This window comes from Hypomesus nipponensis, chromosome 24 (assembly GCF_054491055.1).
Source record: "Hypomesus nipponensis isolate SF chromosome 24, ASM5449105v1, whole genome shotgun sequence".
Lineage (NCBI taxonomy): Eukaryota > Metazoa > Chordata > Actinopteri > Osmeriformes > Osmeridae > Hypomesus > Hypomesus nipponensis.
Window position 1 is genome coordinate 10,432,501 of NC_140384.1, and position 12,500 is coordinate 10,445,000.

At 51.3% G+C, this 12,500-nt stretch overlaps 2 protein-coding genes across 2 annotated transcripts in view; one reads left to right on the plus strand and one right to left on the minus strand.

The window, feature by feature from the left end:
• The window catches only part of unc5ca (unc-5 netrin receptor Ca), a 76,939-nt gene extending 75,163 nt beyond the window's left edge, over positions 1–1,776 (plus strand). The window contains exon 18 of the mRNA XM_084690086.1: positions 1–1,776. This exon is cut by the window's left edge and continues 539 nt beyond it. The gene's annotated coding sequence lies outside the window, so the exon portion shown is untranslated.
• A 138-nt stretch (positions 1,777–1,914) lies between these two features.
• The window catches only part of bmpr1ba (bone morphogenetic protein receptor, type IBa), a 24,301-nt gene continuing 13,715 nt past the window's right edge, over positions 1,915–12,500 (minus strand). The window contains exons 3-12 of the mRNA XM_084690087.1: positions 6,133–6,280; positions 5,736–5,838; positions 5,460–5,562; positions 5,196–5,292; positions 4,919–5,054; positions 4,526–4,718; positions 3,999–4,296; positions 3,591–3,766; positions 3,373–3,503; positions 1,915–3,124 (exon numbers count right to left, since the gene is read on the minus strand). Coding sequence (XP_084546213.1) covers positions 3,011–3,124; positions 3,373–3,503; positions 3,591–3,766; positions 3,999–4,296; positions 4,526–4,718; positions 4,919–5,054; positions 5,196–5,292; positions 5,460–5,562; positions 5,736–5,838; positions 6,133–6,280 — 1,499 coding nt within the window. The 3' untranslated portion in view covers positions 1,915–3,010. The remainder of the gene's footprint in view (positions 3,125–3,372; positions 3,504–3,590; positions 3,767–3,998; positions 4,297–4,525; positions 4,719–4,918; positions 5,055–5,195; positions 5,293–5,459; positions 5,563–5,735; positions 5,839–6,132; positions 6,281–12,500) is intronic.

Genomic DNA, 12,500 nt, shown 5'->3' on the forward strand with positions numbered 1-12,500 from the left:
AGAGCGAGAGAGAGAGAGAGAGAGAGAGAGAGAGAGAGCGAGCGACCCCCTGGTAGCCTTGGCTGTACGTTCCTTGGTACAGTTTGTTATTGTTATACAGTTTCCTAGGAAACGGTCTATTCTTCTGTCCACATGAGTGGATGATGCTCAGCTTCTCTAGACGGCTCAGAGAAGTGACCTACGACCCTGTCCACTAGCCATCCCTGCAACCTAGCACCTTAGGTCTGTAGGTAGGGACTAGGGACTAAAGGTAAGGTTTATAGGTCAGGACAGGGCTGAGCAAAGTACAGTGAGCAAACAGGGACAAACTTAAGTTAGGAACGAGTCCAGCAGATTTAGATTTCTAGCAGAAAATACGCGATGGGACAAGCAGAGTCACAGATGTCCTTGCTGTGGCAGCACCCGCCCCAACAACACCAAGATTTGATCTCCTCTCCTAGATTTTTTGATACTGTATTTATTCATATGCTGTGCTTTTGATAATTATTTACGGTGTGGTGAATAACCGGATGTTCTACTTTTATATACCCTGTTTCTTCAATGTGTGTCATTATAATAACTATGCGTGGTCACTAGCGCCATCTAGTGTCCTGGGTATGAACATGCTTTATTTGTTGTCGTATGAACCGTGTAAATACATTACTTAAAGGATATTCTAATTCTAACATTATACTATTGATTATAATTGATTGATCCTTAATTAATCATTTTTTCCTTATTTTTTTAATTACCAACGTGTTTTTTTCGGTCAAGCCCAGAGGGGTGTGTTCATTAGCATATTGTTAGTTTGATTATGAACGGGTAGTTATTATTTGTTTGTTTGTTTTGAGAACAACAGTGCATTTGATCGCTGGCTTCTTATCTAGATGTTCCCTGGGTTGTTCTCTCTATGCTTCTAGGGAAGTCAGACATGAAAACAACACCGAGCAAGATGTTAACCACACACATGATGCAGTACACAGCTCTGGAAGAAATCGAGAGACCACAGCACCTTTTTCTTTCATTTTATAAAAGAGTTGCGAAGGAACATTTTGAGTGAGGAACATAAGGGTGAAATTTGCAGAGGCCTCTTACATTTTGCCCTTCTGTTCCTCACTCAAAAGTGTCCTTCTCAACTCTCAGAATTAAGAAAAAGGTGCAGTGGTCTCTTGATTTCTTCCAGAGCTGATATTTCCAGCGTCTGTTCTCAGGGATCTACAGTGTCACCTGAAACAGGCAGTTGCTAACAACCACAACCGTTCCACAAACAGGTTCTGCCGGAGAACATTCCTCAAAGTTCTGCGTCACTTCAAAAGGTTCTTAGGAAATACAAATAAATAAATCGGTCTAGTGTGAAGAAGATCCAGATATTAGCGTGTGTAAGTATTTTTGTTGATTATTATCTTTTTTTTAATGTCATATACAGGCGTCACCTGTCACACACGCGGTTCAGGATATTTCAATCAATATATTAAATAGAAGCCGTAAAAGTGAAAGACTTATGTATGTTTTTATTTTGGGTTATTTTGTATTTTCTACTATGCAAACTTGGCATCTTGAGTTTTTCAGTGGTGTATTCTGCTAGTGAGTAAATATTCATTTGGTTCTGACCGTTGTGGTCCTGTTGGTACAGTTTAAAGTGGTGATGCATTCTGGTCTCACGCTTAAGGACGTCAACGCCACCTCTGTTATAGCGCTCACCTCTTCATCTGCTTTGTTGAGTTCCTGTACAAAGTGTAAGAAAGAATTTTTAAGACAATTAATAAATTATATTTATAAGCAATGAACAAATGAAAATGTGTTTTAGAATGTCTTGTTTAGTCTTGTAGTATTTACCTTCATCATCAGGATCACCGACATCTTCACCATCATATCCCTCCAGGTTTGTGTGTGTGTGTGTGTGTGTGTGTGTGTGGAGAGACACTTGTACAGGGATTACTTCAAAAGTGGATTTTATTGGGGGAATGTTGAGCCAATCAGACAGATCGATGACAGTTGACACAGCCAATCAGACATGCTCTTTTGGACTTGTCCCGGAGATAGAACCATAATATTGGTGCATTCACATGTGGAGCGGAGAGGTGAGTTTTAAGACAGTGCCCAATCAAACAAGGGACTGGGGGCAGAGCCGAGGTCCGATTGGTCCGTTGTGGGGTGGGGCGTATCAATCAAGTGTCCCTACATGCCAACTCCATATTCCTCCTGTCTCCAATCGTCCCAGAGCTACGTGAAACATTTAGTCTGATTACCGAGATTTAAACAGAAACACAGTAGCCAGCTAGTGTTAAATCTGTAAAACTCTTGATTCCAAATACGGATGCTAACAGCTAACGAACGTAGCCAGCTGCACATAGCTTCCATCCTCATCGATACACAGACAGCTGAGCTGGGGTCAGAAGAGCAGGCCGTCCACACGCCGTGACCCCCCAGCCCTAAGAGAAGGGAGGGGCTAACATGTACACAACAACAACAATAATAATAACAGACGAACAACAACATATCTCTGAGTGGATGCACCTCTGCTAAAGTTCTCTGGATTACAGAGAGCTCTAATCAGGAACAGAACGATGCAGGGTTGCCTGTGGTAATGTCACAGATTACTGTTCGTTATCAACACACAGACGCTGTTGCAAACTACCTCCTGTGTTGTACTCATCCATCTCCCTCCCTCCCCCACCCTCATCCCCTCGCTCCACTCAAACTCCTCCCCCCTTCATCCAGCCATCTCTGGCACGTCATCATCCTCATCGACAGCTCAGCTTTCACAGAAAGCACATCATCATGTTCCGGTGAGTCACTCGGTCACATGACCCTTCAACTCTGGCGGAACCAGATCCAGGAGAGCGGAACACACACAGTTCTTTCAGGAACGTTCCGGAACCACCCCCCCTCCCCCAGGGGGACACATCCCCAGTGGCAACAAGTAGCCACGCTAACCCTAACCCTCACGTCTCCTGGCCAGGCGGAGCAGAGGATTGTGGGTAGGGAGGGAGGGTCTGTGACGCTGGCGTGAAGCGCCCTCCGGCCGCCCTCACAGCTTGATGTCCTGAGACTCGGACATCTTGGCGAGCGTCTTCTTCACGCGGAGCGCTGTGAGGCGGGAGGCGGGGCTCTGGGCCCAACACTCTGTCATCACCTTCCCCATCTGCCTCAGACACAGGAGAGAGAGGGGGGGAGGGGGTCAGCAGTGTGTGTCTGTGAGTGTGTGTGCCTGTATGTGTGTGTGAGGTTGTGTATGCCTGTATGTGTGAGTGTGTGTGTGTCTGTGAGTGTGTGTGTGTCTGTGAGTGTGTGTGCCTGTATGTGTGTGTGAGGTTGTGTATGCCTGTATGTGTGAGTGTGTGTGAGTGTCTGTGAGTGTGTGTGAGTGCCTGTGTGTGTGAGTGTGTGTACCTCGTCGCTGCTCCAGCGGTTAGGGAAGGAGGGCCGCAGCCTCTTGGTACAGACCACCTCCCTCATGTCCTCATAGGACGGATCAGAGGGCACCAGGTCGTGATAGGGAGGCTGGTACTCCTCCACGATGCCTGGCACACACACACACACACGTTTTAATATACACACACACAGATACACACACACACACACACATGTTCTCACACACGCTAACTCACCTCCAGAGACACACCTCCGGGCGATCTCCCAGAGGATGAGTCCGAAGCTGTACATGTCGGCCATGATGAAGGACTGGAAGTGGCTCCTGTTCAGGCTCTCGTCCAGGACCTCCGGGGGCATGTAGCGCTTGGTGCCCACACGCGTGTTGGGGGGGATGTCTACCTCGTTAGTGTCACTGGGGGAGGTGGGGGGGAGGAGGGAGGAGGGAGGGATGTAGCGTAACAACATTAGAAATCGAACAGGGTTGAAAACTCAGACCAGAGAGTTAAGACGCCCAGCATGCTCCCTCCCTCCCTCCCTCCCTCCCTCCCTCCCTCCCTCCCTCCCTCCCTCCCTCCCTCCCTCCCTCCCTCCCTCCCTCCCTCCCTCCCTCCCTCCCTCCCTCCCTCCCTCCCTCCCTCCCTCACCTGATGAACTTGACGGCCAGTCCCAGGTCTGCGATGCAGCAGGCTCCGTTTCTCTTCACCAGGATGTTCTTGCTCTTCAGGTCACGGTGGGCGATGGCCGGCTTGCCCTGGGTGCCGAAGATCTCGGTGTGGAGGTGGCAGAGGCCGGAGATGGAGGAGTAGGCCAGCCGCAGCAGCGCTCGCACGTCCAGCGTGGTGGACTTGAGGTAGTCGTACAGGGAGCCGCTCTCGTGGTAGTCTGTGATCAGGTACAGCTGGGTCCAAGAGCCCGTCCCTTTAATGTCCGCCGCGATGAAGCCTGGAGAAGGGGAGAGGAGGGGAGAGGTGAGGAGACGAGAGGAGAGGAGAGGAGAGGAGGGGAGAGGAGGGGAGAGGAGGGGAGAGGAGGGGAGAGGAGGGGAGAGGAGAGGAGAGGAGAAGAGGGGAGAGGAGGGGAGAGGTTCTAACTAGATGTCTTCAGACGGGCCTTTACTACTCCTCAGAAACCGTCTGTCAACACACACACACACACCTTCCCCCCCGCTCACCCAGGATGTTGTCGTGCCTCATGAGGACAGTCTGGTAGATCTCCGTCTCTCTGAACCAGCTGGCCTCCTCCGTGGTGAAGAACACCTTGACGGCCACGCGCTCCCCCCGCCAACGCCCCATCCACACCTCCCCGTAGCGGCCCTTACCGATCTGCTTCTGCATCTGGATCTGCTTAGCGATGGTGCGCTGCACCTGTAGAGGACGGGGGAGGGGAGAGGAGACGTCAGATGCTAATGTACCCCCCAAGTTGAAGATTAAAAGACTTAACAATGAAAAGATGCACAAATAAAGATGCACAAATATAGTAAAAGGCATCCCTCAAACTGAACATGAAGGGATGATAACTGGAGTTCCACCAGACTGCTGGTGTGTCTGCAGTGTGCGTGTCTCACCAGCAGGGGGAGCCCTGATCCAGAGCCAGAGCTCTGGGACAGCTGGAGGAGTTCTTTAAGAGACTCTCCGCACACCAAGCTCTCTTCTCTCTCCACACCCACACTGTAGCGCGGACGAGACTCCTGCCGCTTGTACCTGTACACACACACACACACACACGGGCGCACACACGCACACACAGCAACAACACATTGATAAGAGTTAAATAGTCACAATGACATTAAATATGTTGTGTGTGCATGTACAAGCCTGTGTGTGTGTGTGTGTGTGTCAAACCTGAAGTAGCATAAAAGCAGGATGATGAAGAGGAGCAGACTGCACACAGTGATGGAGACGAAGAGGGCCAGGTGATGGATGTTACTGTCCACATAGTCTGAAAGAGAGGGAGAGAGAGAGAGAGAGAGAGCAAGGGAGGGAGAAAGGGAGAGCGAGGGAGGAAGGGAGGGGAATGGTTCAAGTCTAGGCATGATGTGGTTATGTGTGTGTGTGTGTGTGCACGTGTGTTGTTATGTGTGTGTGTGTGTGTGTGTGTGTTCTCACTGGGGGTGTTGAGGGGGGGCAGGGTGGGCAGCAGGTCCCTGTTGCAGTAGTCCTCTCCTGCACAGCACTCCACAGAGCGTCTCAGACGAGGGTTCCCATTGTCCTGCTCATACAGCAACCCTGAGATCAGACACCTGACGCTGTGCGTGTGCGTGTGCGTGCGTGCGTGCGTGTGTGCGTGTGCGTGTGCGTGTGCGTGTGCGTGTGCGTGCGTGCGTGCGTGCGTGCGTGCGCGTGCGTGCGTGCGTGCGTGTGTGTGTGTGTGTGTGTGCCTACCCTGCACTGGAACTCAGATCCCACCACACCCAGACAGCCGGTGGTGAAGACCGGCACCCCCCCCTCCTCCTCCTCCACCATGGAGAAACACAGACCATCTGTCCTGCAAGAGGAGACAGCACCACCTTCACCTTCAGCACCACCTTCACCTTCACCTTCAGCACCACCTTCACCTTCAGCACCACCTTCACCTTCAGCACCACCACCTTCACCTTCAGCACCACCTTCACCTTCAGCACCACCATCACCTTCACCTTCAGCACCACCTTCACCTTCACCTTCAGCACCACCTTCACCTTCAGCACCACCATCACCATCACCACTAGTGTGTGCGTGCACCTGCAGGTGTGTAAGTGTGTACCTGCAGGTGTGTGTGTACCTGCAGGTGTGTGTGTACCTGCAAGTGTGGTTGCTGGAGTCTTCAGGACAGTGGTGATGACAATGGCACCAGAGGATTCTGAGGGGCGGGGCGGGGGCGGAGCTTCCTCCCTCCCTGCCCCCGTCTAGCTCCGCCCTGCTGGACGACCGCAGCAACATCAACTCACCTGGGGGGGGGGGGGGGGGGAGTGAGAGGAGGAGAGGGGAAAGAAAAACTGATATCTGAAAGCTGTAAGAGCCTAACTACAGCCAAGGGATGAACAGAGAGAGAGGGAGAGAGAGAGAGAGAGAGAGAGAGAGAGAGAGAGAGAGAGAGAGAGAGAGAGAGAGAGAGAGACAGAGAGAGAGAGAGAGAGAGAGAGAGAGAGAGAGAGAGAGACAGAGAGACAGAGAGAGAGAGACAGAGAGAGAGAGACAGAGAGAGAGAGAGAGAGAGAGAGAGAGAGAGAGAGAGAGAGAGAGAGAGAGAGAGAGACAGACAGACAGACAGACAGACAGACAGACAGACAGAGAGACAGAGAGAGGAAGAGAGATGAAGAAAGAGAGAAATGAGGAGGAGGAGAAGGAGGATGAACAGAAAAGGACATTTCAAAGGTCTCTGAGTCTCTTTTCTATACCAACATCCTGCTAACAGCTGGATGGTTTCTCTTCGAAACTGCTTTCTAAAGCGCACCTGTTAGTGAGAGAGAGAGAGAGAGAGAGAGAGAGAGAGAGGGGGGGGGGGGAGGCAGAACTGTAAGAAGAGAGCTTCATTCAAGCCGGAGGATCATTCATTCCAGCACGTTCTTTCCCACCAGATGCTTCCCAGCTGCAGTGATGGAGTCCAACACAAGCACAATCTTCTCCTCTTCTCCTCCTGTGTGTGTGTGTGTGTGTGTTTAACAATGCCTATGTATGGCAGTACTGAAGACAAACTTTGATTGTGTTACAACTGAGGTCTGTGAGAGAGTGTGTGTGTGCGTGCGGGACTACAGCCAGCCTGCCCACACACACACATGTATACATACTGTATATGCGCAGGTCATGACTGATGGTTGGAGGTTATATCGGGGGGTTGGTGCTGAGGTGTAGCAGTGTCTCACTGTCAACACCCCATTAACAACCTGGGACACCCCCCCCCCCCCCCGTCCGTCCGTCCGTCCAGCCAGACCCGAGAGAAGGAGGAAGAGAGAAGAGAAGCTTCTCCACCTTTATATAAACATCTCTACAGTCCATTTATGCAACCTGTCTACATCTCCCCCTCTCCCCCTCTCCCCCTCTCCCCCTCTCCCCCTCTCCCCCTCTCCCCCTCCCTCCCTCCCTCCCTCCCTCCCTCCCTCCCTCCCTCCCTCCCTCCCTCCCTCCCTCTCTCCCTCTCTCCCTCTCTCCCTCTCTCCCTCTCTTCCTCTCTCCCTCTCTCTCTCAGGCTGCAGTTCATCTTGGGAGTGTTTGACAACCTGCTTAAAGCTGACTGAGAAATATGAGGTGTGAAAGCTTTTTATTCCCCCCTTGCTCTCTCTCTCTCTTTCCTTTTCTCTCCACACTTATCTTCCCTCCCATCCCAGATATTTTTCCTCCTGCGCCATCTGGGCACCTCACAACACTGACACAACTCACACAGTACATATCATTGTGTGACTGGGTGTATCAGAGAGAAACATGACTGGTCCCCTGGCAGGATCATCTTCACTTTAACTTAACTCCACCCAGGGGGGCGTAGCTTACTGTCTTACTCATGTAGACCTATCTGCTGCAGCCGTGTGTAAAAGCAGCTACCAACTCACACACACACACTTTTTACCCCAGGAAACATCTAATATATATAAATGCTTCTCGGAGCTATGGGAACCCTACTGTGCTTTCATTGTCAGTTCCCCTGGATCATGTGTGTTGTGATAGCTTCTTAATATTCTGTGGCTCAACCACAGAATGACTCAAGATGTAAACACACTTACACACCTCTCTCCCTGCCGCCCTCTCCTCCTCTCCCCCTATCTCCCATCCCTCCCTCTCCCTCTCCCCCTCTCTCTCTCCCATCCCTCCCTCTCCCTCTCCCCCTCTCTCTCTCCCATCCCTCCCTCTCTCACACACACACTTTCACGCCAGGACCGGAGGAAAACAGAGCAACAATGACAAGAGCTTGGCTTACAGGACAGTTTTGCCCTGTGGGAACTGGCATCGATATGGTTCTGTCAGTCCCCAAGCACACCGCACCCACAAATACGCGCACACACGCCCACACACACACACACATACACACACACACACACACACAGCATCCGCAGGTTGTGTGTCAGCTGACAGCAGATACACACAGAACATGGGTGTGTGTGTGCGTAGCAGTGGGGAAGGTGTGTGTGTGCGTGTGTGCCTGTGTGTGCGCGTGTGTTACATTTACATTTAGTCATTCAGCAGACGCTCTTATCCAGAGCGACTTACAGTAAGTACAGGGACACTCCCCCGAGGCAAGTAGGGTGAAGTGCCTTGCCCAAGGACACAACGTCATTTGGCTCGGCCGGGAATCAAACTGGCGACCGTCTACTAGCTCGATACCCTAACCGCTTAGCCACCTGACTGTTCATGTTGGAGGGGTAAGAGTCCAGCCACCATGTGTTTATTTCCCAGTGTTCAGGATGTTGGAGCCAGAGTCATCAAAACACCACTCATCTTCTATCAATTTACAGTCGTGCGTGTGTGTGTGATGTCTGTGTGTGTGTCTGGGTGTGTGTGTGAGTGTGTCAGTGTTTACAGTTCTCTCTGTTCTACTGTCTAGTCAGTGATTACTTACCCATTTACAAAGTCACATATCACTGTCTCTGGCTCCAGTCTGCCTCTACCATATCTCACTAGACACACACACGCATGCACACACACATCTCCTCAATAAACAATACCCCTCTCCTACTGAATAGCCAGTAAGTAGTCTGTATTTCTCTCCCTCTCCCTCTCCCTCTCCCTCTCCCTCTCCCTCTCCCTCTCCCTCTCCCTGTCTCTCTCCCTCTCCCTCTCCCTCTCCCATTTCTCAAATAATACTGAGGAGACTGCTACACTCTGTATCTCTGCTTGTATCCATCTCTCTGTTCTGACCAGTGTGAACTACTCCCAACATCATTGCCTGCTTAGGGTAAACAGAGGTCACGGGTTTGACGGCTTCCTCTCCCCTCACCCTCTCTCCTTCCCTCCTTCCCTCCTCTCCCCTCACCCTCTCTCCTTCCCTCCTTCCCTCCTTCCCCTCACCCTCTCTCCTTCCCTCCTTCCCTCCTTCCCCTCACCCTCTCTCCTTCCCTCCTTCCCTCCTTCCCCTCACCCTCTCTCCTCCACAGTCCTATCAGGTCTCAGTTGAAGCCTTAGTATTTTATCTCACAGGGTGTGAGTTACAGGAAGTCCCCCCCCCCCAAACACACTCTTTCTTTCTTCCTTTCTCTCTTTCTCTATGCTTATTAGAGAGCCACAGGTGTTCCAAACCCCCTGAGCTTAACCCCCCTCTGCTGCCCCCCTACCTCCGGCCCCCGCCCCCCCGCCCCCTCAGTTTGACCGTCTGAGAGCGTGTCAGGTTTTGCTGGAGGAACCGGAGCCACTTCCTGTCAGGAAACTACTGGAGCGGAACTACTTCTCTCTCTCAACCTCCTCCTCTCTCTCTCTTCCTCCTCTCTCTCTTCCTTCTCTCTGTCTACCTACTCTCTCTCTACCTCCTCCTCTCTCTCTTCCTCCTCTGTCTCTATCTCCCTCTCTCTCTACCTCCTCTCTCTCTATCTCCCTCTCTCTCTACCTCCCTCTCTCTCTCTACCTCCTCTCTATCTCCCTCTCTCTCTTCCTCCTCTCTCTCTACCTCCTCCTCTCTCTCTACCTCCCTCTCTCTCTACCTCCTCCTCTCTCTCTACCTCCCTCTCTCTCTCTACCTCTTCTCTCTCTATCTCCCTCTCTCTCTACCTCCCTCTCTCTCTCTTCCTTCTCTCTCTCTACCTCCTCTCTCTCTATCTCCCTCTCTCTCTTCCTCCTCTCTTCCTCCTCTCTTCCTCCTCTCTCTCTACCTCCTCCTCTCTCTCTACCTCCCTCTCTCTCTACCTCCTCCTCTCTCTCTACCTCCCTCTCCCTCTCAACAGAGAAGTTTGTGATGGCTCCATGTTCCAGTGTCCCTTGTTGAAACATCTGGAAGTTTGCAGGGAGGCAAACTCTGCCGACATAAAAGAAGAATCTTCAGTAAAACAAATATAGAATGGCTGCTGTTTATGAGCTTGAGACCCAAACAGCAGTACCCCTCACCACCCTATCGCAGGACTGTTTTCCTGATTCCTGGTCTACAAGCTCATGTGGAGAGTAGTGGGGGCTTCTGGGAGGAGAGACGGCGTGGGGGGGGCATTGTGACAAAAGGAAAGCAACTGCGTCATCGTGAAAACATGATCTTACTGTAGGCCTATCTGTACCCTATCACTCTCCCTCTGCAGACACACTCAAGGCCAGTGTGTGTGTGTGTGTGTGCGTGTGTGTGTGTGTCGACAGTGTATCTATGTCCCAGTCAGCTGTAAGCAGCACATCAGGTCTATCTGAATAAACATTCTTCTCTGGTAAAGAGAAGCTGACACACATACACACACACAGATACTTTAGACACACACACACACTCTCATACACACACACACACACACACAGTGTATTTCCCCAGTTGTATACACCCTCTATTCAAATGAATGTTTAAACAACAGATCAATCACATCACTGTTAGCCAATGACAGCTAGTTTTAATGACCGGAGGTTCCTGCGATAGGGTGGTGAGGGGTACTGCTGTTTGGGTCTCAAGCTCATAAACAGCAGCCAAGATAGCTGTTTAGAAGACAGTGTTGAAATGATTCACTGAACTACCGGTAACTACGACCAGAATAGCACAGCGACACAGACATTTATGGAGAGAGAGAGGGAGAAAGAGTGTGACAGAGAGAGAGAGAGAGAGAGAGAGAGTGAGAGAGAGAGAGAAACAGAGATTATTTACTCTTTTGTGTTACTGATCTTGGACAGCACTGCAATCAGTTAGAATGTTCCCTCCTCCTCCTCCTCCCCTCCTCCTCCCCTCCTCCTCCCCTCCTCCTCCCCTCCCCTCCCCTCCCCTCCCCTCCCCTCCCCTCCCCTCCCCTCCCCTCCCCTCCCCTCCCCTCCCCTCCCCTCCCCTCCCCTCCCCTCCCCTCCCCTCCCCTCCCCTCCCCTCCCCTCCCCTCCCCCTCCCCCTCCTCCTCCCCTCCCCCTCCCCTCCTCCTCCCCTCTTCCTCCTCCCCCCTCCTCCTCCTCCTCCTCCCCTTATCCTCGCCTCCTCCTCCCCTCCTCCTCCTCCTCCAAGGTGCTGTGTACAATCTGGGCTCTTCTGATCACAGGCACAGCACACACACACTGCTTGCTAACATGCTGAGAGGCTAAGCAGGTGCACTGAACTGATCCAAACTAACTCTGCATTTTCTGCTTGTGAGGCAACTGTGTGTGTGTGTGTGTCAGTGCTTCATGGTGGGAGCCAGGGTTGAATGATCCTTAAGCTGACACACCCACTGTGTGTGTGTGTGTGTGTGTGTGTGTGTGTGTGTGTGTGTGTGTGTGTGACAGCTGAAGACCTCAGGCTGTCTGACCATCCCTGACTAGCTCATGCCCCCTGTGCTGTCACGGCAACTACAGACCATAATAACCTGTCTCACACTGCTCGGGTCACAGCACAACACAGGACAAAGAATATCACACACACACAGCTGCAATTCAAACTTTCTTTAAGATTCTTCAAATAAATTATTATAACCATGGATGCTTGACAAACCCTGTTTGCATTTAATCATTACAAACTGCTTCTGCACTTCTGAAGCACGAGACAAATGCCATGTTGTTTTCTTCTAATCTAAAACCACAAGAGACAACTAGCGTAGCCTCCAGCTAAGATAAACCCTTTGCCCTCCACGTTCAACAGTTGGACACAACACGTCGCTAACTAGCGTCCCCTCGTAGTTAAAACAAGCCTCTCTCCTCCATCACACCCCGCATGAACACACAAACACACAACAACATCAACACAGAGACGCAAGCAGAGTGTGTGGGTGAGTGAGAGAGAGAGAGAGCTTGTGAGTGTATGCAAACGGAAGACAAGCCACTCGTAAGAGAATGAAAGAAAGAATAGAGCATGGCAAAAGAGTGTCGAGAAGGAAAGAGTGAGGAGAGAGAGAGAAGACAGGAGTGAGGAGAGAGAGAGAGAAGAGAGGAGTTAGGAGAGAGAGAGAAGAGAGGAGTGAGGAGAGAGAGAGAAGAGAGGAGTGAGGAGAGAAGAGGTGGGATCCTCAGTAGGTGAGAGAGACCAACGTCTTACCCAGTGTGTGTGTGTGGAGAGAGGATCCCTAGAAGAGATCCAGTCCTCAATCTCTAAAGATACCAGAGAGAGAGAGG